General features: G+C 56.3%; 6 protein-coding genes across 6 annotated transcripts; 3 read left to right on the top strand and 3 right to left on the bottom strand.

Moving 5' to 3' along the window:
* Window positions 1-35: 35 nt before the first annotated feature.
* Window positions 36-688, top strand: TRAVEDRAFT_51265 (uncharacterized protein; the record flags this gene model as incomplete). The annotated part of the gene is made up of 3 exons (XM_008043840.1): window positions 36-129; window positions 196-263; window positions 323-688. Coding segments are annotated over 3 exons (528 nt in total), but the record flags the coding sequence as incomplete, so codon positions are not given.
* A 1405-nt stretch (window positions 689-2093) lies between these two features.
* Window positions 2094-3292, top strand: TRAVEDRAFT_22906 (uncharacterized protein; the record flags this gene model as incomplete). The annotated part of the gene is made up of 2 exons (XM_008043557.1): window positions 2094-2621; window positions 2723-3292. 2 exons carry the CDS (start codon window positions 2094-2096, stop codon window positions 3290-3292), a joined length of 1098 nt encoding a protein of 365 aa, XP_008041748.1.
* A 1752-nt stretch (window positions 3293-5044) lies between these two features.
* Window positions 5045-6568, top strand: TRAVEDRAFT_130388 (uncharacterized protein; the record flags this gene model as incomplete). Its single annotated transcript, XM_008044169.1, has 3 exons — window positions 5045-5239; window positions 5299-6061; window positions 6114-6568. Coding segments are annotated over 3 exons (1413 nt in total), but the record flags the coding sequence as incomplete, so codon positions are not given.
* A 2952-nt stretch (window positions 6569-9520) lies between these two features.
* On the bottom strand, window positions 9521-10718 carry TRAVEDRAFT_22904 (uncharacterized protein; the record flags this gene model as incomplete). Its single annotated transcript, XM_008043556.1, has 4 exons — window positions 9521-9790; window positions 9842-10484; window positions 10541-10649; window positions 10706-10718. The coding sequence occupies 4 exons, from the start codon at window positions 10716-10718 to the stop codon at window positions 9521-9523; spliced, it is 1035 nt and encodes a 344-aa protein (XP_008041747.1).
* A 1424-nt stretch (window positions 10719-12142) lies between these two features.
* On the bottom strand, window positions 12143-12613 carry TRAVEDRAFT_103286 (uncharacterized protein; the record flags this gene model as incomplete). The annotated part of the gene is made up of 2 exons (XM_008044168.1): window positions 12143-12243; window positions 12433-12613. Coding segments are annotated over 2 exons (282 nt in total), but the record flags the coding sequence as incomplete, so codon positions are not given.
* Window positions 12614-14372: 1759 nt separating this feature from the next.
* On the bottom strand, window positions 14373-24073 carry TRAVEDRAFT_130387 (uncharacterized protein; the record flags this gene model as incomplete). Its single annotated transcript, XM_008044167.1, has 4 exons — window positions 14373-14689; window positions 14841-14976; window positions 15982-16043; window positions 23923-24073. Coding segments are annotated over 4 exons (666 nt in total), but the record flags the coding sequence as incomplete, so codon positions are not given.
* Between the last annotated feature and the right edge of the window lie 1441 nt (window positions 24074-25514).

Genomic DNA, 25514 nt, shown 5'->3' with positions numbered 1-25514 from the left:
CCGCACCCGCTGCGCCCGCACCGTCTGCTCCGAAGACGTGGGCGTCGCTCGCTGCTACGGGCGCGAAGAGCTGGGGTACCGCCGTCGCCGCCCAGTCCCGCGGCACCAGCGAAGCGCCCGCGCCCAGCAGTGCGTCACCCGCTCCCTTGAGCGGCCCGCAGTCGCCCGCTCCTCACGTTACGACGCGGCCACTAGCGCGGCAAGACGCGCATCCCGCTTTGATCGCCGCGCAGAACGTCCAGACAGCGCAATGTTTCATCAAGGTACGTCTTAATTGTCATCTCTAGTGGCCTCAACGCTCATAGTCGCTTTCCTCGCCCAGGGCGTCACTGAGAACATCACCGATGCGGCACTCCGGACAACTCTTACCGCACGCTTCGGGCCGGTCAAGGAGCTCGAGATCGTCCGGAGCAAGGTGTGCGCGTTCCTCGAGTTCAACCAGCTCGAGGCCGCGAAGCGCGCGATCGCCGCGTCGCTGCCCCTCCCTCAGGGCGGCGAGGGCGGTATCCGCATCGAGACGGACGGCGGCGCCGGCCAGGCGCGTGTGTACGTCGAGACCCGCAAGGAGCGCGGCGAGCGTCCCGGTCCCCGTGGAGGCGCGCCCATCAACGGTGACCGTGGACGTGGCGGCTTCAGGGGACGCGGTGGGCCCGGTCGCGGTCGTGGTGGCCCGCCTCCGAAGCAATGAGCGGCGTAGCGGTGGTGTAGCGGGTGCGGTGCGGGTGCGGGTCGAAGCAAAAGTATAAAATCTCTGCTGAATGCGAAGTGGGGTCTTCTATCTTGTGGTTCATGGCGCACGGGGGTGGTGGTGGTGGGAAGGGGCGGGTAGGGTATGGTCGTCGTTGGTCGGGTGGGGCGGGGTTTGCTCTCTGATCGCTGCTGCATGTTGTTTTGCTGTTGTTCAACTTGCTGTTCTCCTCTGTCGCTCGCATCTGCGCACGCCTCTCTGCCTGCCTGCCTGCCTGCCTGCCTGCCCCGGGCCGCCGTAAGTGTGGGCGGCGGTGGCGGTGGTGGTGGGTCGAATGGGTGTGATTCCGTATGTACATACATACCGTAAGTTTCCTTGTGCATAGTATCTAGCCCTGTGTTGTGTCATTTGACTCGCGTGTTGCGCTACTGTTGCGCTCAAGAACATCGATGCCCAACACGCCCTCGGGGCTCGATGGCCCCAGCCTACTAATCATGACACGGAGGGCCTCTATAATATGCTTTTGTCACTATAGTCATGGATATCACTCATTCGTCGGTGCGTCAGTTTTTTGTCGAGCCACGTCGTCAGGCTGTATAACATGTAATCATTGACACACCTCAGCAGTACCCTGCACCTGACGGGGGCCTCGCCCAAAGCCCTCAGCCGATACAGGTTTCCATGCATGCGCGATATCAGCGCGTTTGGGTCCCATATATACAGCAACCTATTGGTGCGGCTGGGATAGTAACTCCGGCCGTGCCGTCACCGGGGTCTCTTCAGGGATTCCCTGCTCACGTGCTCAAACGCAGCGGCCTCCGTAATTTCAGCCTCGTGGACAACCTCCTGCACGTTCTCCGGCGGTTGAGACGGCGTTGTGCATTATCGAGTCTTGGAAGTATGTTCTGCGTGCGTCGAAGGGGACTGTGGCTGCACGCACTCGACCAGAGTCGTCGCCCGGCTCCTTTCGTACCGCGCTTTCGTCAACACGAGCCGACCGCTAATGGTAGAGTAACGGGGTCATAGCGCCTACGGCTACTTCAAGTTGGCTCTCAGCGACGTCAAGAAGAGCATCGGAACAGGCACATCCATACCGCCGCTCAAGCACGCTTTGTCAACGGAGGTTTGAACCTCTTCTGTTTCTGGCCCTGTGGTTCAAAGGGTGGTGGCGATGGGAGTGGTATAAAGGCATCGGCCTTGATACTGCAAGTCCCCAGCTCCAGACGACCGCACCACAGGTGCGTGCTACTTCCCCTGCCCTAGACCACGCGCTCACCTATACCGTCAATATAGCATACCGCCATATATACTTGCCTACAGCTCGACCGTCGATGTCAGAACCTAAGGTATGTGGACGTTTGGACGCAGAGAGTGTGATGTAACTCATCTGCTTCATACAGTAGGCATGTCTTTCGACGTCGTTCAACGGCTCCGAGACTATCTCGACGAGGACCCCGTGTTCAAGGCGGAGTTCGAGGAGGCTTTCGAGACGGCTAAGAGCTACGGCTTGCCCGAGTTTGAGGAGTGGGGCATCGCGACCCTCGCCGACTACCTGGACTACTACGACTCGTTCCTCAAGTGGGTGCCGTCGGAGAACAAGGACGGCACCTTCGTTCTGTACCACATCTGCATGTTCTACTTCGTCCTCGATATGCTGCCCCTCGTCCGGCGCCAGAGCCCCATCCATCCCAGCACCCACTCCCCATACACCTGGCTCTCGGAGTGGATTATCGAGTACGCGAAGGAGATGGGCAAGTGGATGGACTCGCCCGAGTCGATCACCCCGGAGGCGATCGACACCTTCTACCTCGCGAAGAGCTACCACATGCAGGACTACGAGCGCGTCGACTGGCAGACCTTCAACCAGTTCTTTGCCCGCCACATCAAGCCCGAATGCCGCCCGATCGACTGCCCTTGCGACGACACCGTGATCGTGAGCCCGGCGGACGCGACGTTCGACGGCTCGTGGCCCGTCGACGGCTCCGCGACCTGCCGCTTCGACGCAAAGGGTAAATCCCATGGAGCATCGAGCAGCTCCTCGACGACCGCTGTGGCGGGACGAACTTCGGGGCCACGTTCGCGGGCGGCACGTTCTGCCACTCCTTCCTCGGCCCGAACGACTACCACCGCCAGCACGCGCCCGTCTCGGGCACTGTCGTCGAGGCGCGCGTGATCGAGGGCCTCTGCTATCTCGAGGTCGAGGTCGTCGAGGACGACGTGGACGCGCCGAAGCGCGGCGGGCGCCCGCGCCTCGGGATGCGGCGCAAGATGCAGCCGCGCGCGGCGGAGCCGATGGACAGCCTGAACGCCCCAGACAACCCGGGCTACCAAGTCATCCAGGCGCGCGGGCTCGTACTGATCAATAACCCGGTGCTCGGGCTCGTCGCGGTCCTCCCGATCGGCATGGCGCAGGTGTCGTCCGTCGTGCTCGGCGTCAAGGCGGGCGACCCCGTGCAGAAGGGCCAGGAGATCGCGCACTTCCAGCTCGGCGGCTCGGACATCGTCATGGTCTTCCAGGCGGGCGCGCACGTGAAGTTCACCGCGGAGAGGCAGACGCACTACGCGTTTGGGAAGACGCTCGCGGTCGCTTCGCCGTCTGACTGACCGGAGCAAGTGGTACGTGTGTGTTTGAGCGCTCTTGTGTCCAGTCGAGTCTGTTGCTGACTTATTTGTTTTGTTTTCAAGAACGGCGTGCGCGGCCTGCGATGCCACCAGTAAGTTCTTGGGAACGTGATTGCTTTTCTCTGCGTCACGATGTATAACACCCATACCGTTTCGCGCTCGAAGTCTCGTGTGCCGCGTCTGGCGAAGAGCGGTGGCATGTATAGATCTGTACGAAGAATTTGAGAGCTTATTTCCAAGAGGTATCGGCGTCTGCGAGACCTGACACAGGCCCTAGGAGGGTGGGGGCCCTGGTTGTGGGGTGGTAGGACAATAATATATTTTGTCCTAGGGACGGCGGAAAAGGTCCGACCCTCCCGATTAGGGCGGTTTGGGACCCCGCGGCGGGCGCCTATACGGCGAGTTTACTGAACGCTCATTGTCTCTCGCCTTGGCACACGCCATGGACGAACTCTCAACCGTGAATGAGCGTCTGCCACGGACTGTGGCTAGCTGACAGACCTATATATACTACCTGGGGATGGCTATGTCTGATTTCAGCTCTGTCTTCTACCCCGATGGCTCGTGACTCGGTACCGCCGCCACCCCTTGGACAGCTCTACAGAGCAAGTAGGCTCGTTCAAGTCATGGACAGGCGTACTCCCGACAATGACCTTTCATATGGAGATAACGACTACGATTTCTCCGACCATGCAAACACTCTATACGACTACGATGACATCAGCGTCCCTGATGACTCGGAAGAGTACAACACCTCAGACATCGACTATGGGCCCCCGAGCACGGACTACGGTGCAGAATGCAATGATGTGGACTCCGAGGTGACTGACGAGCATTTTTCTGAAGCCGCTCTGTCCAGTCCTGTTGCTACAGGACGACCGGTTGGCGAGGCCGAGGCTAACACAGACGGGGTCTTTTGGGATGAGCGACGCGAAGCTGGAAAGCCCGTCCGCTGGTTGCGTTTGAAGCGGTGCACGCAATGCGAGGAGCTGGTGAACCTGGGCGATGGGAGTTCCCTCCATGCATATAACTCACACTACGAGTCTGCGCGTTGCAAGGAGACGGCTAGGCAGCGGCACAAGGCAATTGGGCAGCGTCGTTTGGACGACATGTTTGCACGCAAACCTTCGCGTTCAACACTTCCAGGACACCCTCAGCTTCGGCCATTGGTTGCAACATTCAAGACCGCCACTCACAAGACCTCAGATATGCCGTCAAGTTCGTCCGTAAATGAAGCTGACATCTCCGATGGGGTCCCCACGCCAGGTACCGGCCACTCAGACTCGCTGACTCCGGACTTCTTGCAGTGCGAGCTGCGAGTACTTCTTGTCGATTCTGGACTCTGCCCTGGCTCGCTCCTCCACTTCCCGGACCCCTTCATTACCATGTACCCCCTCCAACTCCATCTGCTCGATAACCTCGACTTCATCCCCACGTACTGGACAGACAACGCTCGTTTGGTTATCCGCAGCAAGTCCTGTCATCGTGCTCCTCGTACGGGAGGACTTTCGTGCTCTGAGTGCGCAAGCGTGAACACCAGTGCACTCGTCGAGCGGCTGCGACGTCGTGCAGTCGATCCGGTACCTATTGGTCTTAACTGGAAGTATTACAACCACAAGCAGATGCGGGATGCTCTTGAACGGAAAAACGAGGAGAAGAATGAGCTCAAATTGACGGTATTGCTGCCCCACTCTCACGAGCTCTGTAAACTAACCCAGATATTAGATATTGAATATGGCACGGCGCTACAACACCACAACTGCACGCCTCTCAGACCATGAGCGTTTCATGGATGCTGTCGCCTTCGGCGATGTCGAAGGTGTTACCCGCCTAGTACGAGTGGCACTGAACAACAACAAAGGTCCACGGGAGATCCTAAGACGTTTAGAGCTCGCAATCGAGGGGAAGTATGCTGTCAAGAGTTTTGAGGTAAGTCTGTACGCATACGGACGACAGTGTTGTGATCTGGCTCAATGTTTCAAGCATAGGAAAAGCATTATGAGGTCCAACGCTTGGTCTTGTCCTTAGGAGGGCCTCGTCTTGCCTACTCGCTCTCAAAGGCCCTCAACCTTCCCTCGATCTCTACGACAAGGGAGCACTCCGATACGCCCAAGATTGTCCCATCCATTGGATTCCCCACGTCTGCAGAAATCTCGCAGAATATTGACGCGCTTTTCAGCGTTGGTATTCTGGGAGGTACGCTCAAGACTCGTGGATATTCCTTCCAGATTGACGAGATCGCCTTGGAGGAGCGACCACGCTACGACAGCGGCCGTGACGCAATCCTTGGTATGGCTCGAGAGGACGCAGCTTCATGCGACCTGTCTACTGTCACTCTTGAGACTCTGCATGCTGCTGCAGATGCGCTGGAGGAGGGCTCCCTCACAATTGCAAAAGAGGCGACGGTCCTCACAGTTGCGGCCTTCGACTCGGAGCACTACGCTGCTTTCCCGATCATGATATCTGGGACCAACAAGAGTGAAGACGACCTCTCTCAGGCACGCTGGATTCAGACAGCTTTGGATGCATGGGACAAGGAAGGTTGCGGGGATGTCTGGTCTATCGCATCTGACGGTGATGCAACACGACGGCGTGCACTTCATCGGCTTTTCATGTGCATGGAGCTGAAACCTGCAGCTGACTCTACCGTTCCGAGCATCTATGACCTCCTGAAGCCCCTCTTGCGTCTTAACCTTGGCTGTGGCAAAAAGGAGCGCACACTGTCGATAGACTACAAGCATAAGTTCAAAAGTAAGTCCTGATTGCATAAGCTCTCTATGTACACTGATGATTGCGTCCCCAGACTTTGCAAGTCTTCTGCGACTTCCAGCCGGTATCCTCGTGGTCGATGAACATATCCAATCTGTCCGTCTGCGAGACCTACTTGGATCAGTTCTCAACTACAGTACCGCCAAGTTGACACGACTGTTCGATAACAAAGACCACCAGAACGTCCCGAACGCCGTTTCCCTACTAAGCGCAGTCAGGATGCTCTCCGAAGAGCCCAAATTTTCGCAGCCCCTGGAAAACCGAGCCATTGTTGTCCTTGGACGCTTCATTGGTTTTCTACTTGATCCATTCACTATCCCGACCCTGTCTCTCTCCGAGCAGCTCTCATCTCTCTCTGCTGCTGCACATATGCTCTTCATCCTCTATCGCCGCAACCGCACATCTTTCTGCCCGGGGCAGTGGTACTACGATGTCCAGTCGCTCATCAAGTCGATCTTCATCACCGTTGCGAAGCAGAAGCTTCTTGATCCCTCGTCCGAGTATCATCTCACCCTCGATGGCACTGACCGCTTGGAAAATAACTTCGGCATCTATCGGGACATCAGCGGCCCCGGGAACAATGTCGATATTCTGCAGCTTGGACATCGCGCCGCTCTGGCAGCAGGCATCGCACAGATCTACACGAAGCACCCTGAGTGGGATCGGGGTCATAAGCGGCTACGTCTGGAAGGAGTTGATGGAGTGGACCACACAAATCCACGCTCCTGGAAGGGTGACGTCTCGGTCCGCTCGGTCAGTCTCCTCACATCTTGGAAGAATGGATGGCGTACCGTCAAGACACTGCTCAACTCGTTGGATGTGCCATTTGAGAACATCGAGGACCTTCCAGGCGACATCGACCTCCTCCGCCCATTTGCGAGCTTTGTTGGTCTTACTGACAAAGACTTCAACTACATTGATGGTGGCGCCGCGGCCGATTCAGTCGTGGAGCCTGCCCCGGGTACGGATTTGGACACCAGCTCGCTGCATGACATGGAGCAGTGCAATTCTGACGCTCTTGTCGAACTGGAAGATGTCCTTCCGGAAGCGGGCAATGATGACCTTGACCATGTACGCCGCGACGACCGTTTCTGGATTGACATCGACGGGAAGCCTGTCCACAAGGCATCTGCAATTCGCTGCTTTCTTAATCATCCAGACGGTGGCCGCAAATCGACTGACCGTAACTCCCGTGTCCAAGGAGTCCTGAAAGTTCGAACATATTCTCGTGCACCCTCGGCACCTCGGCTTGACGACGATTCAATTATCGGGCCACAACTCCTTCTCGGCGACTTTGTTGCTACATTCATCCGTGTCAAGAATTCTGCCTGCCTTGCTGTCATTCGTGTCAGTGAGATACGGACCGAAGCGAAGCTTTCTGTTGCTTCTATCCCTCTTGATGCACTCACATCCCCCGAAGTCATCCTGCGTGGCCAAGTCCTCACTCTCAAAGCTAGGACAGCGGAAAACCAGGCTTCCAAACCACCAGCATCGGAAGGCTTGACCTGGGTCTGGATCGGTGAATATGAGTCCTTCAACCCCTCTAGCACTGATCCGCTGCCAAGCCGTGCTGCATCCAAGAAGTCGACATTGCTCGAGCTCCATGCATGCATCACGCAACCTGTCAAGTCACGCCTCATTCGGACAGCTCCAGAGATCAGCACTGAGGGCAATACAAGCTCATCAAGTCACTGCACGTTGGCCGGGGTCCAGCCGCCTCTATTCCAGCGTGCATTCGACGGTGCTTCCCTTGAAGCACTCAACGAGCTGATGTGGGACCAGGTGAAGAGTCACCGCCAGTACATGCTGTCCTTTGAAGCAACCCGGACATACCCACCGCGCACATCCGATGGTGAGCGCAAATTTGGCTCTCATATTGCGAGTCCCTTCATTGATGTCACACTTGCAATACTTTTCAGGGACATATATGTTCGTTAATGCACCCGGCACCGCAGTCATCGAGGCTGGACCCAAGGACGGCCACGGGAAATGCTACATCTGTGATACAGAGGTCCCGATCAAGAAAATGCGCGAGCATGTTGCACGGCATATTCTTGCTGCGCAGCTCGGCATACGTGAACCTGGAAAGCATCTCATTACAGTGAGTAACCATCCTAGTCTCCTCCTTCAAGTTTGCCATCTACGCATTCGCATATTTACCGCTCTTGTGCCCCCAGGTTGGCGACAGTCCATGCGGCTTCTGCGGGCGGACAGGTACATGCCGAATCGGACTTCGGAAACCTGCAAAGGTATTGGTACCGTGGTCCGACTGCCCGTATGCGACCAAATTCAGCCTCGCGCCCGCCGAGACGTCAACCAAGAGTGGTCCAAGCACAAACCGGCCTATCGCATGCATAATCTGCCGCCGCGCGGCTCCTCCTCGTGAGGCTCAATTCGACAACACCTGTGTCCACTGGTCGTACAACATGGCACTCCATATCGAACGAAAGCACCCCGGGATCATATTAGATGCGGATTTCGAGGACTCCTATCGTGTCTCTAAGGAAGAACGTGTGCGTTTGGGTGCTGAGGTAGGTGTGGTCTCCGGCGGGAAGCGCAAGAAATCCGAGACGGCGGCAGATGTCATAGGCAAGGGGAAACGTGCCCGTAAGAACTAGTAGATATATTGTTCTGCGATCATATATACACGAGCTCGTACACGCACACTTTGAGCAAAAAAAACGTTTTTAGGGGGGGTGGGGTGGGGTGGTCGGTCATCCTAGCTGTCGCGGAAAAAAATATTTTGGGGGGTGGGGGGGTGGGTACCGGCATATCGAGTCTATTCTAACTTTTGGGGGCCTGTGTCGCCAAAAATTGTCTTCGATACCTCTTGTTATTTCTCGACTTTGTTTGCATCAGTATTTTGATCTTTTTTGGCGGCGCGCAAAACGTACAGTGGCGTCGACCCATTTGCACGTACTAAGTAAATATCTCACCGTGGGGTCGACAGCCTAATGTCCGCAAAAATACCGCCGGTATTTTCACGGCTTGCTCTCGTGAAGACCGCGACTGCGCCCACCGGATCTAGCCATGGATGTCGCGTCTTGCCTCCTTATCGGAAACCCTGATGGTAGACGTGTTCTTGTTTTGCAGGCTTCTAGTAATTGTGTAGGAGGTTTATGAGTCAGCTATTCGAACGTCCGTCATGACAATGAGTGTTTGACTACTAGTGGGGTTGTAGCAATCGAGAAATGGAGTCGGCAGGAGCAAAAGAGAATAGAATTCTGTTTGTCCCTTACGTCGTGGTACGAAGGCAAACAGACAGCGCCAAAAAAGGGTCTCGGCGCGCACAACACTGAACGCTTCGGAAAGTGCCGGTCAGCAGGCGGTCGCTCATGTTGAAATCCAAAATCCAACAATTGAGGTACGTGCGAGTTGACAACGTCTGCTAACTTACTACTCCGTACACCGTCCTTCGCCAGCCATGCATCAGAACACAAACTACTTGCTATACTCCTTCAATACGATCTTCACCACCTTCAGAGGAATCCCCAACGGACACGGCATCATCTTCTCCCACACCACGGACCCGTTGAGCAGGTCGTGCCTGTCCTCGTCGTCACGCATCACCTCGACGTGCGTGCAATATCCTACCCGCTCAGCCATGCCCTTCAGCACGTCGCGCTGCTGTCCAAGACACGCGTAGGATGTGAAAAGTGGCCCGTGGAGCGTGCCCGGGCACCGGCATTCCATCTGATGCGTCGCCCAGTCCTACAGAAGCGGTGAGGTCTGGAACCATATGTTCAGGGAGAGACGACATACCTGCTCGCGGCATTCCGAGCTGCAATAAGACGGGGTCTCCTCCGTGGAGCAGAGCTGGCAATATTTGCCAATATCCTGCCCGACTGATCCGTCTCCCACAGGAATGACCGCCTTGCATCCCGCAGCGGCGCACGCTCGGGGATCCTTCGTGGAGGGGAAGTCGAAATTGAGCGCAGCGCCTACACGCTCCGGCCACCGCGCCTTGCGCCGCTCCAGCTCGCGCCACAGCGGCCTCAGCTCAAGGAAGTCCCGCATGTCGAGCTGCCGGTCCTCCACGAAGGTTCGGAAGGCGAACCCCGCCAGGAGCACCGCAGGGGTGAGGAGTTGCATGCACACCGACTGGTTCGCGTGGCGCGCAGCTTCGATGAGATCCGTGAGCGCATCTTTCGATTTGGCGGCCTCTTCTGTAGACGGAGTAACACCGGCGCGGGGGGAGGGGCAGGCCATGTACTTCTTGTAGTACGCGTACGCGGCGAGCGAGTGCGCGCGGGCGGCCCGGGATTTGACCTGCGGGTCGTAGGCGTCGGGCGGACTGCCCCATGAGCTCTCCGATGGGAGCTGGAGCAGACCGGCGACTCGGAGGTGCTCAAGCGCGGAGTCCTCGGCACTCGGGCAGTACGGGGCCCATGCCCCAGAGAGGTATCTGTATCGGAGAGGCGTCAGGACGCGCAGGCTACACGCACGCGTTGGGGATCTTACCGAAGAGCGTCATTGAGTCGCGGGGAGCCATAGTACTGCGACAGGCTGCGCTCGACGGTGCGGTCGTCCTCAAAGCAGATCTTGTGCAGTTGGTGGAACTTGTGTCCTTCTGTATGGCGGGGGTTAGCAAGAGGCGGTTGACGGGGTATGATTCAAAAAACCTACCTTTGCCGTTCATGGTGAAATTCGTGTGGAGCGGCTTTAGGATTGCGGGTTGAGGGAGAGATGTCAGGTCGTCCATGGTAGGGAAGATGGGGGATATTTATATCATGAGGACGCTTAGACATCTCGTGTGTGGCCGTGTTGCACCGAAATTTTGCGCACGCAAAGCGCATTGTGGTGTCTTGCTCGTGATCAGGGTGAGCCACGTTGATCGAGTGGCCGTAACGCTTGGTCCTCAATTATGCTGGTCAAGGGAACACAATAGAAGTTCACTGCCCGGCATGTCTGGATCCGGGACGGAATATACAATGGCAAGGCTTTACGAACCAAAGGAGTGAGAAGTACTGCCTCACTCGGTGGCCCCTTGTGAGATAATGATCCCCTGCTGGCAAACGGTTAGAGTTCAAGTTATTGCTACGTCCGCACACCCGCTGTGCTCACCAAATGCTATCAAAGCATTTCTTCATACTTCGGCGATTTGAGCACCCCTCGCTCGACACGTTCGGTAGGCGCGACGTGCGAGCTCTGGCCACCGAGTGACGGTGGTTCGCTGCCGGGCGATGCTGCGAATTCGAGGCTTGTGGCCCCTGTGCCCGCACCGAGGCCCGTGGCACTGTTGAGGCACCTTGCAGGTCCAAAATGAAACGCGAGTTGAACACGCAAGTGAACCTATATAAAGCAGTTCATGAGAGCCATGGGCCCACGACGATAACGCGTGAGTGACGATGTCCAGAGCACAGTGGTAGACAGCCCTCAGACGGGGTACGGACGTACCCGAAGCCCCAAACACCAAGAGAAGAGCTGAGCTAGAAGTAAACTGGTTGATTTAGTCGAGAAATGGGATGAGCGCTGCTGCTATAACGTGCCTGCTTTATGTTAGTCAAGGCGAGCCAGACCACATTTAGGAGCAGGAGAGCGCTACCAGTGCCGGGCCATTATACATTAGCTAACGCCTCGACTACTTATAATTGATCATCAAGATATGCAAATTCAATAGCGAGAGACAGTCGCACCATCTTTAACCACGACGCTACTTATTCTCCCGAACATATTTCCGTTTGCGCGCGGAATGTCCGTAGGTAAAGCTTGAGGCGTCGCAATGGGTCGCATGTACTTCCAAGTCACCACTAAGACCGCCAGATCCGCGAACACAGTGCACGCTCGCGTGACCAAGGTCTCTGTAATTGCTGGACATCTGTCAGAAACGTTCACGGCGACGTAGTAATAATGAACTGGAGCGAACCGCTTTCACGACAGAAGTGAGTGCTGTGGTTCTCCATGCGGCGTTGAAGATGCTTACGTTGCTAAAGGAACCGGATGCGGGTCAGTTCGCGTCACCGTACCGGCGGTTCTCGTCCACAGAGGCGGTAGCCCCGAATCATGTTGACCTGCGTGGTACCTATTGAGCCCATAGGACTTAGGAAGAGATAGTTTGCCATGCACGATTTGTATCGCAGGCATGACGAAGCCGAGAGCGAGCACGATGGTGAGCACCCATTTTTTCCGCTCAGAGATGGCATATGCCCTCAGCCCAGCGAATACTATATAGGTGAAGTCATGTCAGCATAGACACCATTGTATGGTAGGTGGTTTGATTGACCTGCAGCTGCCAGAGAAATCACGACGCCCACAGATGAGCTGATGGCGACCGGTATGAGCCGAAAACTACTATCCGTCTAGTATTGAGACAACCACGGTCAGGTAAGGCGTTCATATTCTTGACGCCCAACTTACCGAGGTGGGAGCTCTGACCATCGTCGTGCTCACGATACCATTCCAAAATATCTGCACTGCCCCGAGAAGGGCGCAGTATCGCATGCTGTAGAATAGGAATATCGAGATTGAAAAGCGACCCTTCCAGATATAGCGGATCTCGCGGTCAAGGGTGAGTATGTGGTCATAACATATTGCGACTTCGAGACGCTTTAGCTGCGAAGAAGATAGTCGCACTGAACATTGTGCTCACCGGCCAGTACGACCGATAGCAAGATGATCAAGTAGCTGTAGATTTGGAAATGAGCTTTCAGCACACCATGCGTATCGCAGCGTTACAATTTGAGTGTCCGCACTCACATCCATTGCAAATCGTTCACGAGCGCTGCTACACTGTCGCCCGCAGAGGCAGCAGGGGACGCGAAGGGTCTTGCGTCCATGTCGGACATTGTAGGGTTTTTAACGTCGTTGTGGATATACTTAACAGGCGGAAGTGGGCCGAGGCTTTCGATGCGGACGCCCAACTGCAGCTTTATACTCTGGGTGTGAATGATCGGCTAGTCATCGGGTTATACTAATCCAACATTCAACAAGAAGGGGGGGGGGCACTAATGCACAGTTACTCACTTTGGGGCATTTGTTGTACGCGCGTGGGTCCCTAGCCAAGCTTTCGGGCAGCCTTCATGACCCTCAACTGCTCCTTTGCGGGTTTTGACGTCCGCGCACCACCCCGGGACGCGTTGTGGTCAAGTGAATGGCAGTGGCGTCGCAAGACTGTGCCGAGTAACGGCCTTCATTTCCTGAACAGCTGAGTACGTCACGTAAACAGTACGCAGCGGCACAGATGTGCTTTGGATCGAGACGTCAAATGATGAGTACTCACCGGGACCCGACATGGAAGTCTATCAAGCATGCCTTGAGGTTCTCAAGCCAATCATTGCACCAGCATAACATGTGTATACGACCTCCGTTGTTGGTTTTCGGCTGATGATCGGATATCAGAATTCTCGTAATATGACGCGCCGCCACAGATAATGTCCTCATCCATCCTCTTACCAAGTATACATCGTTTTTGGTAGTGTTCGCACACGATAACACCCGCTTTCGTAGCAGTGCGTCGCATGCACCCGATCGCGATCCGCGGCACGTCGACTAGCAGGTTTGGCTTGATGATTGCTATATATATGCGTCCAGTTGCTCGCTGTACATCATCGCCCATAGTCCACACGCTGGTAGTCCAAGCTCCTACTAGCACAACCGGCGTCCGGTGAAGACTTCAGTGTCATCATAACGTGTGCTCGAGACCGTGTAAATGCTTACCTTCTTTCAAAATCCTCCAAGCATACATCCGAGACCCGTGCATCCTACACCTCAACAGAATTAATAGCGGGGATCCTCTGAGTGTCCTCGAGTTCGTGACACTCTGCGGGCGCAGTCTGCGAGCGTCGGCCACGGAACGACAGCGGCGCACTGCCGGGTACCGTGAAACGCGGACTCGACGCCCCCATGCTAGTATCTATGCTATCCGGGGGAGCGCTCGCCTCTTGCAGGTCCAGGATGAAGCGTGAGTTGAGAACGCATATAAGCCTGCGTAGCAGAAAGAAGATGAGCGTCGGGGCGACGTTCGGACGATGGCATGTAGGGCAGCCGCTTGCGAGCGCGGCGATCTCGGGCTCGGGTATGGCTGGGAGGACGTACCCTGAGGTCCAGGTCACGAGGGAACTCGTTAGCTGGAAGGGTTGAGCAACTAAGCACGACGTCTGGAAGGCGTTGAGGGGCTACATTGCACATGCACCGTACCTCGTGTACCCTGCTCAGGCCGAGTGCAGCCACGTTGATAATAAGAAGCGCACTACGAGAACCGTTAGCTGCTGCCGCACGACGACTGAGATACCAGCAACAACACCACAGATGGGTGCCCGTGGGGCCAGCGAAGCTTACACAAAGTAGATCGTGCCTAGACAGCACGAAGTTGAGCTGGGTTCGCAGATACACAGCGTGAGAGTATGAGCGCACCGTCTTTGACCAAAACATTGGCAAGGCTCCCTATCGCGTTTCCGTTCGCGCGCGGCAAATCCACCTGCGATGCACCGGGTATGACGATCGCAGGTCGCATGTACCTCCAGGTCACAACCAGAACCGCTATGTCGGCGACGACAGCGCATACTCGGGCGAGGGTGATTCCTGGCGAGACTGCGCATTCATCAGCAGCGAGTATCGGAACGTAGAACTTCGATGAAATGGTACGGACAGCTATCATAGTAGTGAGCTTTACTGGACTCTGGATGCAGTATCGCGGCTTACGTTCCAATTATATCGGCCGTTTCTAGCTGCGCGCCGTCCACGTACATCCGGTAGACTTGGCAATACATGACCTATGCAGAGCCTGCTGAGCACGTTTCTTCCACAAGACAGGTTTGAATACAGCTTACTATGTAGGCGGTAGGGTTAACGAGGCCGAGCACGAGCACGATAGCGAGCACCCATTTGTTCCGTCCGGAAATAGCGTACGCCCTCAATCCGGCAAACACTACATACGTGAGGTAGTCAGCATACCTGGACTTCAGCCGATGGGTTTGGCTCACCTGCCGCTGCAATTGGGATCAGGAGGCCGGCCGACAAGCCGATGAGTGTCATGTCTACTAGAACACTATTGCCGCATGAATACACACGAGACCAGACGGAAGACACCGGTGGCCAGCTTCGCATACCTCTGTGGAAGAACGACACCGTTTAGCTATGTAGCAGAGAAACTCGCTAGTGGTCATGGCTTACTGGAGAAGGTGCTTGGACTACTCCGCTGCTGATGAGAGCGTTGCCGCACACTAATGCCGCCCCGAACAGGCCAGCGTATCGTATAACGTAGAAGAGAAGCGTGGCGCCAGAGAAGCGACCCATCCAGATGTAGTTGATCTCGCGGCCGAGGGTAAGTACGTGCTCATAGCACACCACGACTTTGGCGACTCAGTGTTTGTGGGCAAATGGAGAGAGGTACTGCGCTCACCGGAGACCACTACCGACAACGCCATTTTCAGGTGACTGGAAGATACGGAGGTGAGCTCGTATAATTCGACGGTACACATTGCGTCTTTGCAGTAAGAGGAGACGGTACTGACATCCATTCTATGTCTTTTAAGAGCGCCTCGATGATGGAGGCGCTAGTAGACCGACCATCGAGGAGCTCGGCGAATGAGTTGGCGTACATATCTGGAGCTGAAGGATGGCCAACGCGGCCTGTGCGCTCGACTCCAGTTTATATATCAGGTTTTGGTTCTCGGCCGAGTAGCCACTGGTAGAAATTCAGCGTTCCAAAAAAGAAGAGAAGAGGGTACCAGTCCACAGATGCTCACTTTGGGGTGTTGTGCCACTCCGCGTGCCAAACCTCCGGCCGAGTCTTCGGGTGACGTTCATGACCCTCATCAGCGTCCTCTAATATTCGCGTAGTAGAGCAACTACCATCTTGTGTAGGCTGACGCTCTAGCACACGTACACGGCGGCGGCGCCGCGGAGCCGAGCTAAGAAACGGTGTCGCATTGCCTGAACAGCCGTATGGGCTCCATCAGGACAGCACGTAGCAGTGCAGATGTGCTCTGGATCGGGAGGGTAGAATCATGAGTAGGAAGCATGCCTTGATTCCCATTACGATACGCATATAACGCGTGGCCGCATACCCAAACCGTCTGTAGTTCTTGAGCGGATCCGTCTTCCGCTGCATCGGCTGTGGTGTTGACTTCCAGCCAGCCTCTCCGACTTCGGGAGATGCATAGAAAGAATTACATCATCTAGTTCAAAAGAAAGCTTGCTCCTAGTTGGGTTCAGCATTCCCGAGATGTTCATTGCAAGAACTTGAAATTACTCACCGGCTCGTACTCGTCAAACGAAGCACTGGCGCTGTATCGTAGCTTGATGCAGACCACTGAAAAGACACACCGTAGCTCCGGAACCTCTGTAATACGCGAATAACGATAAATTGGTGGTTTTGCTGCTGCTAGACCGATTACTCAGTATGGAACATGGAGGAGACTGGGAGAGCGGCGGCAGCAGCGACGCTCTGCGAAGCTGCCGCCTCGGCCCCGATCGGCGCCTTCCGAAATCGGCGCTTATAGTTTGAACGACCATGGCCATTTTCTCTTCTCTCCATTTCCCCATCAAGTCTGCGGTGTATGCGACGTTCTTGTTCTCTGGATTCCTTCAATCGTCGCGACCTTCTCGGTCTCTTTGCAACGCGTCTGCACTGGATAAGGGTCCTAGCTATTGTCTGTCTTGCTAGGTCGCTTCCTGGGGCGAACACGGCTAGAACGCGGCGGCATACCTGTATGATTAAACCTTGTCCGAGGGTGCGTGGGTGCATTTGACTCCCCGTTGGGGAATTGGACGTCCCGAGGCGTGCATCGAGGCGCAAAGCGAGCTCAGAGAAGGAAAGAAGACGCGTCTTGCAGCAGTGCTGCAGCTGATTGAGTTCAGAGCTGCCACACCCAAGTATACGCCCTCGTCCCCCCGCTCAGTCTCACACCCCCACCATTCCCCACCACCACCACCGCTCACATCCTCCGCGATGAGCAGATCTCTTGGCGACGACCTATACGATCCTTCTTCGTCGTGTGACACGATCAGTCCTCGCAATACTGACTCTGGCAGTCTGCTCGAAGAGCTGTTCGGCGACGACGTCGCAATGCCGCCTCCTGAGCAGTTCGACGAGGACGTCGAGAGGTCGCTGGACAACTATGCTTACGGTCAACCCCTGCCTACGTCCTCCAACTTCGATCCATTTGCTTTCAACGCAATCGACTGGGCCGCGGCTCTTTCCGCCCTCCCCCACGCACCGTCTCTCCCATCCCCATCTGCTGCGGATTCAGACGATTCGGGCTCGATTCTGCTCTCCCCTACATCCGACACAACTCTCGTCAGCGACTTCTCGCCGTCGCTGTCCAAATCCTGGCTCCTCTCAGACGATCTCGACGATGGCGGTCACGCTGCAACGTTCGGCCCGACCGACACCTCGGCGATCGTCAACGACCTCGGAGGTTTTGGGTTCACCTATCAACATGAGATGCACGTATCTCAGATCCCCAGCACGCCTGCGTCCCCTTTCTCCTACAACGGCTATGAGCTACAGCTGCTGCAGCACGACACCCGTGTTGCTGCTGCCGACGCTCATAGTCCGAGACTTGGGATGACGGCGGAGCCCAGTCTTCTTTCCCTGCACACCATCTTTCCCCCGCAGCCACCGTCGCCTGCACAGCCTGCGTCCCCCTCGTTGCCGGTACGCGCGAAGAGGGCATCGAGCATCGAGGACATCGACGACCCCGCCCCAGCGCGGCCCGCCAAGCGCAGACGCCCGAGCACCCAGCAGTTCAAGTGCGAGCAGTGCGGCGTTGGTAAGTCTCTGTTGTTCGCCACGCGAACATCATCGCTCACTCCACGCTCTTCGCTGCAGTCATCGTCGGCCGCAGCCACAACCTCAAGGCGCACATCGCCGCCACGCACGAGGACCAGCGCCCCTTCCCGTGCGAGGTCGCAGGCTGCCCGATGGCGTTCGCACGCAAGCACGACCGCACGCGGCACTTCCAGAGCAAGCACACCACGCGCGGGTCTCCCCGCAAGAAGGCGCCGCCGCGCGCCTGACTCGCCAAGGTCGCGATACCGTGAGTGCGCCTCTTTCACCCCTCTTCGCGCCCCTAACACGCGGCGCAGGCACCCCGGAATCGCTCACAGCAGCAGCATACCGTCTCTCGAGTCACGCGCCCCCATTGGGCGTGCAGCGTCCTCGACACGCTGCGCGCCCGCTTTGGCGCGCGACTCTCAAGAGGGCGGGTATGTGGCTGATGTGCGGGGAGGAGGTGCGCGTGCGTCGCTGGCCGGGGACGGCTCTTCTCTGCCTGGAGCGCGGTGCTCGGGCGGACTGGAGGGGCGCCCTGCCAGGGACGTATGCGCGTTGGGACTGGGTTTGTATATCTTGGCTTCTGTTTCGGCTGTACATGTGTAGGTTTGTGTGTCTGCCCGCCTTGTGAGTTTGGCTTGTGCGTTGTTTTGTTGTCTCGATCGGTGCCACGTCTGCTGTATGTTGTTTTCTCTGGCTCCTCTTCATCTCTGCTGTACCTCGGATTGAACGTTACTCCAGTCCTTCGGTTCCTCGCGGCGTGTACGATATCGGTCCGGGTTGCGCCCGTACATATGCTGTCTCCTCGATCCCGTTACCATCCGTCCACACCAAACTTTCTATGTTCTCGCTTTTTGCTATGCATCTTGATCATACATGCGCCTGCGTGAACGTGGGTTATAACAACGACGTCGTTGAGTGGCGTGGACACACAACACCGCCACCGCTGGTGTGGCTCCGTCCTCAGCGAGTCGGGGGCTCTTCTGAAGACTTACGGAGGACTGGCGGGGCTCTGCTTGTCGTTCGATTTTTCCAGGCGATGTTGTCAATACGGTAGCCCTGCCACGAGAGCATATCATATGGGAGGAGCGGTCTTCGAGCTGCTTCAGCGCATGCAGTGGGTGCCCACTGAGGAAAGAGAGGGCGCTCGTCAGTTGAACGCGGCAACTCCCGGCCGAAATCAATATTTGCCAAATTCCGCTCTCTCACTTTCACTCTTTCCTCCTTCTCCTCCTCATCGCGCGCGGGCCTCTGAGGACAGAACGCAGAATCGTAAGGTAAAGGACTACCGAGGCTTGGCGCGACTAGGAGCCCCGAATCTACGTCTCGTGCTTTGGATCTAAAACGAGCTTGCTTCCGAGTCTACGACTCACCGCGCTGTTTCATTGGCCATGGCACTCATACCAGGACTGTCTTTTGTCTCTCGGGATACTCTGGTGTTGCTCGTGCTTTTTCTATCTCTTTCTTGCACTCTGTGGTTACGGCAAGACCGAGGATCACAAGCGCACGGAAAGTCCTGTGCAGCCCACACAAGCCGTCGGCATGCGACTCTAGACGTAACGACCACGCCGACCACGCTCGGTCTGCATGTAGGTGCGGCTTTCTCTATGCTGCGTCAATTGAATGCGCCCCTCCATTTACCGCCTGGCGGGGTCGGTGAAACGTGGATAGGACACTGGAGATATTCGTGGGAGTCGAAAGAAGCTGCTGCGACGCGCGCTCGCAGTCCTCGTCTCGTGGCCCTCGTGTGGCAGTCGCATTTACTGGGACAGCTTCCGGAAGCGACGGACGTGATGTCGCAGACTTTCCCACCCTGCCTGATAGTACTTGTATCGCGCAGTCGCGCCGTCTTGCAGCCCCCTAGGCTTGTCCTGCACCCCCACATTCCCTGGCCTCCAGATATGCACTATATGTCTATGTTCAACGACGACAACGACGACGGCGATGCTCAATTCATCGCTGATGCTCATTTATCCTTCTCCACTGAAAGGTTTGTTGATCAAACCGTTCCTTGCGACACCTCGCCGGCTTCCTCTCCCGATGACTCTTGGTCGTCCGACGCCAACTGCGACGATGCTATGAACCCGACATCGCCGTCGGCCTCCCCGGGGTACTCCTCTAACCTCGATGACCCTGGGCCGCGTTGGCACGACCATGATCCCGCTCTCAGTCAAGACGCGCAGGCCGCGCCGCCGAGCTTCGACACCTTTGGCGCCTTTCCTGGCGCCGGTCCTCCGGCCAACCTCCTACCCCTCGGCGAAAGGACCGACTGGATCTATGTCTGGCTGGCAAGCCTGGACGACGCGCAGCTCCATGCTCTGATGCAGGCCGTCGGCGGGTGGACGCCCCGGCCTGTCGCGGTGGACCCACCGGCGAGGCAGCAGGGCCCGCCCGCCGCGTCGTTGGAGCGCTCCTTCAACACGTATGTCGTATTTCCGAACGACTCGTCGACCCCTCTCCCACACCCTGGCTGGGAAACCACATCGACATCGAGCAACGATGATCCCCGCGCGCATCTGGTCGGACAATCGTCGCTGCTCCCGATACAGGGTATGGGGGACTGGACGATCCGGCAACCTGTGCACGTCGGGCTGGCTCCGGCGCGGCAGGATTACGCTGGCCACCCCCGGTTCGAGCTGAACCCACCCCACTTCCACTGCCCTTCGGGGAACCCCGACATGCCGCTTCGCCCAACGGTTTCATCCCCGTCCGACAACTCCGCTTTCACGGAGCCCGAAGATCAAGAGGCACCGTACCAGCCAATGCCGCACCGCGAGCCTCTCCCTACCTTCAGTTCCGGGACGACCGGGGACACCTCCATGTCGCCTCAGTCACTCCCCGTCAACGGAACATACTCTCCCGATCCAGGGTGTCTCGTCGTCGCCCCCTCCCTTCCGTCTCCCATGCTGGACTGGCACGCGCCGTCCGGGGTACCCTTCAATCCACCAGGAGCGCCCGTCTTTACAATCGTCAAGAAAGGCGATCGAACATACAAGACGTCCCAAGAATACGAAGGGGGTCGTCTAATAGTGTGGTACTACTGTAGCCACGACTACCCGGACTGCCCCAAACGTGAGCTACTTACGCTGTGTGCGTGCTTGCACCATTCTCATCGTTCTCTTACTCCATGCAGGTTTTCGCACTCGCCCCGGTAACCTCAGAGACCATCAACACGAAGCCCACGATCCCACCTTCAGACGCTCTCAGTGTGGCCAATGCCCCTGCTCCTTCACACGTGAGCGGGACCTCCAGGCGCACATAAGAAATCGCCACACGTAAGGAAATGCATCGCAACACACCGGTACGTGCCCCTCTTCACCTGCCGCGCCTTCGCATTCCCGTCACTAACCACTCACCTATTCATAGTGAGCCACTCTCCTGGAAACCATCGCCGCTCGGCGGCGTACGGGAAGAAAGACAGCGTGACCTTCAAGAGGTCACTCTCCCTTTCTTCTGCGTACGCCGCCGGCCTCAATGGCCTACAGCAGAGAAGTATGCAGCGACGGCGCTGGCGAGGCACAACACGGGCTCGTCCCTGTTGTCGACCTCCGTCCCCTCGAATGCGCCGCCCCGAAGACCCGGACCGCCCCCCTTCGTTGAGGACCCGACCGTGTCTTCGAGGCGGCGCACTCGAGAGAACGGAGGTCGACGACAGGAACGAGCCCGTGCCGTGCTTCGCCAGCACCGTCGCTGCGTCAGATCGGAAAGTGAACGCATGCATCAACCCTCGACCACCTCGCTTTGGCGCATTTCTCTACCACACCTACCCAGTCTCGCATGAAACCTCCATGATCGCCCCTCCGATCCTGTTCCTCTCTCATGACGCGCCGCGGCGCGCCTCCGCCATCACTACCACTTGTGACATGTTCGCGAGTGCGTTCCGTACCACTACGCCCGCGCCCAGCGCATCCGTCGCGTCCACTCGCACCTTCGAAACACCCCCGCTCAATACTCCACGACCCAACACGCCTCTTGTCCCACCACGTCTCGCTTCTCTGCAATTCCCCGCGCCCTCAACGTCTGCGAACCCGCTCGCGTTTCAACAACGCTCGCCTAATATCCCCTTCCCCGAGTTTCTCCTATATGCATTCCATCTCGATCTTCGCCCTCAACGAGGCTGTACAGTAGTTGTCCTCGTCGCGTTTCAACCACGCGTCTCTGTGTCCCTTCCCTATCTCGTTTCCCTGTCCCAGTGTCTACTGTGATATTCCTTTCCATTTCTATCGTTCCGCCGCCCAGCTCAACCTGTGCACGACTCGTACTCGTACTTACCTACGCTTTCGTCATACCTTCCAATATATATATTCCACTCTACGAAGAAAACACGCTCGGACGCCGTGTAACTATTGATAAATCTCGCGATTTCAGTGGCCTTGCAGTCGCGCATGTCGCTCGCGAAGGTCATTCACGTATACCCCTCTAATTGATAAGATATACTGTATGCTACCAGGCATACAATCTACCGAGATGATAAGACTATGTATACACAGAAGTCTACAGCACCTTGCCTACGCCACGCGGCTCCGGGTTAACGTATCCAGATGACGGGTTCGACATCGTCACATCGCGATCCTATAAGTCCCCGACCGTCTGCATCTGCCGTCGAACACATTTGATCTCGACGAGCCTAGGAAGTGTCTATAACCAACGCCGTGCATCGATGCCGTGCGAACTCAGACACACCTGCAGCTCCGGGTCATCGCAATCAGCGAATTCCGCCGCGTTCCTCCCATCTTCTGAGCTGGGGTCGGGACAGTCAGTGCCCGAAGTGCTGGTGCCTGAGGACAAGTCAGAGTCGAAGCACGGGGCATGCGTAGATGTGGCTGGGAAGATCAAGGTGGAGTTGCCGCCTCCGGTGCTAGGCCCGTTGAAGCGCGGATCTGCGGCCTCGCGCAGGTCTAGGATAAAGCGCGAGGTCATGATTGCCGTGAGTCTACACGGATTGGCATACACGAGGGGCGCGCGGAGAATGGTGGTGAAAATGAGCATCGGACGAGACACTTAGAGGCATGAGGGGTCGTGGAAAGGAGACTTACATGGTCGTCCCAGTGCTCAGCGGCTGGATGAGCTGTGATATGCAAGGCGTCAGCAATGGAGCTCGCTTGAGTTGAAGTTCTTGATCACTTACAATGAAAACCCGAACAAGGATAAGCCCAACAAGGTTCGTAAATAAGAGTACCCTGTGAAGAATGTGTCGGTGTCTCTTAAACAAGGTAGCATCTAATAGCCTCACCCAAAGTATAGCACACCTAATAGCGCGCCAAATCACATGTGTAGTCAGTATCTTATAGAGGATATGAAGCAAGGGGCTCATACGTACCGTCTTGCATCAGGCTGTCCGCCACCGTAAACTTCACACTCAGCTTGACGCCTGGAGCTTGGACCAGCCGGGCTTTCCAGATTGTGATAACAAGAACGACCATATCTGTGAGCAGGGCCGACGATCGTGCGCCTATGATCCCTACGCAATATTTCGTTACATCTCTCATTGCGCACGTACAAGCTACGGGCGACATACAGCTGTGAAAGATCGACGCTGAGCATAGGTAATAGGTTATAGATCGTAGTAGAGGGAAACGCTGCACTCACTTCTCATACACAGCGTCCGGCATGTCCGGCGTGATCCCACATCCTGCAGCGAGAGACGTGGTGTAGAAGTTCAAGCTGGCATACGTGTACTGTGGGAAGGGTGCAAAGGCGCATCAACACGTTTACGTTTCGTTCGCAGAGCATGAATACTCACGCCAGCGATAGCGGGATTAGGACAGCCCAGCAGCATAACAACGGCGAAGACTCGTTTGTCTCCCTGGCATAATGCGCATGCTCTGAGCGCCGAGAACACTGGTGCAAAAGGATTGGGTGAATGTGGATGTATGTCAGGCGTGGAGAAAAGCCTCACCTATAGCGGAACTCAGTATCGTTACGTTTTGAACCCATACGATGTGTACCACAATTGAGCAGCTGTATATGGTCCCTAGTACGTCAGCTGAGCTCTTTACACGCACAGCGATTCGGTTAAAGACTGACCTCTATGAATATGAAGAGATAGACGTCGAAGTTCGCCATTAATTCTCAAGCTAGAATCGGTGAAAAGCGAAGTGTACCCTTGCAGATATTCCCGTCCAACCGGTCACTTCCATGACCGCGAAAACCGCGGTGATAAGCCCCATATACCTAACCAGGTAGAACAGTAAAGTCGGTGTGCTGAACTCGCGCTTCCAAATGTATTCAACCTCCCGTGAGAGTGTAACGCTGTAGTCAAAGCAGAAGAGGGCTGTTAGCGCATTACTCAGCGTCCCCTGATTTGCGTTATGAGATAAACGGCAAACGACTTGCCAGCAGCCGCAATGAAAAGTCTGAGTTCGACTGAGCTATCGGCCCGAGCACATCAATAAAGTGACCTGGGAGAGCTTATAACGGAAATATGCTCACCCATCATCGGTCGCTTGGACAATGTCCGCGATCTCCTCGGGGGACAAGGACATGTCTGAATGAGAGTCCAAGCCGATAACGACTGTCGAGGAGGGAGGGGTGAGGGGTTCAGAACTACGAGTGCCAATATATGGCTCGGCCCGGCGCTGCTTGAGGGTAGAGATAAGGGATGTCTGCTAGTTGTGTGATCAGAGCGGTGCCATGAGGCCAGCGGAGAGTACTCAGTGGTAAAACTGCCGGGCATGGTGAGTGGCTGGGAAGTTTGAAGGAGCTCAGTGAACAGCGCCCTTCCGACTACATCATTATCATTGTATGGAGGTTTGAGTGCCCGGTGTGCATTGCGTGCACTGCCGCAGTCTCAGCAGCGGTACTCCAAGGATTTGAAAAACGATGTGAATATATCGTGATTGAGCGCACTGGACGTGATGAAGCGGCTTGAACTCAGCTCAGTTGTCAGTAGCCATCATATCTGGAGTGGAGAGGATGAAACACAACTAACAACGGATACGGAGCATGCAACCCAGATATGCTGGCAAAGACGGTGCTCATGGTCCAGAAGCAAAATGAACGCCACCGGAGCCGCCGGCCGAGGCGATGTACACGCGCTTATTGGTCCAAATTCGCGCGCAACGGTGGCCCGGGTGGCCCGGATGCGTCCCGCCGTTGCCCCTCGATAGGCATCGCTAGTCGCCACCCGTGTCTGACTCGACTTGGAGTCGGCACGGCATGTACACGGTTGGAACTGCCGTGAGACATATTGTATTCCCGCGGGCACACGGCGACGTGGACCGTCGACTCGGAGTGTCTGCAGTGAACGTGACCAGCGATATCTGCGAAGACACGATCGTCAGTTGCGACTCTGAAATATTTTTCGCAAGCCCTTGGACTCCTGTCCACACCTATTCTTGCCCTCCTACTAGCGACATCAATTCATGCATAAGAAACGGAGTAGCGTCGCGCGCTACTGAGGCGCCTTACGGCTTGGAGTTTGCGTCAGGGTCTGTGAGCCGTCTGCGTGGTTTGTTAGTCGCCACCGTGCAAGAATACGACGAAGAGATGGACACCATGTCCAGAGCATGCCACCTACTAGGCGTGCTTGCAGGGATGCTCATCGTGGATTCGGACACAATGAGCCTCATGCTGAGCGCCATAGCAGCCGAGCTCCATCAGACGTGGCAGCAAGGCCACTCGCGATTGAGACCGCCATGCGCTTGTTTGGGTCGATTTGTGGGTGCGAGTACCACCGAATATACACATGGTGCGTATGACACTCAAGAACACCTGCAC

This window comes from Trametes versicolor (assembly GCF_000271585.1).
Source record: "Trametes versicolor FP-101664 SS1 unplaced genomic scaffold TRAVEscaffold_10, whole genome shotgun sequence".
In the NCBI taxonomy this organism is placed as follows: domain Eukaryota; kingdom Fungi; phylum Basidiomycota; class Agaricomycetes; order Polyporales; family Polyporaceae; genus Trametes; species Trametes versicolor.
The sequence above is the reverse complement of the archived record's forward strand: the minus strand, read 5'-3'. Positions and strand labels throughout refer to the sequence as shown.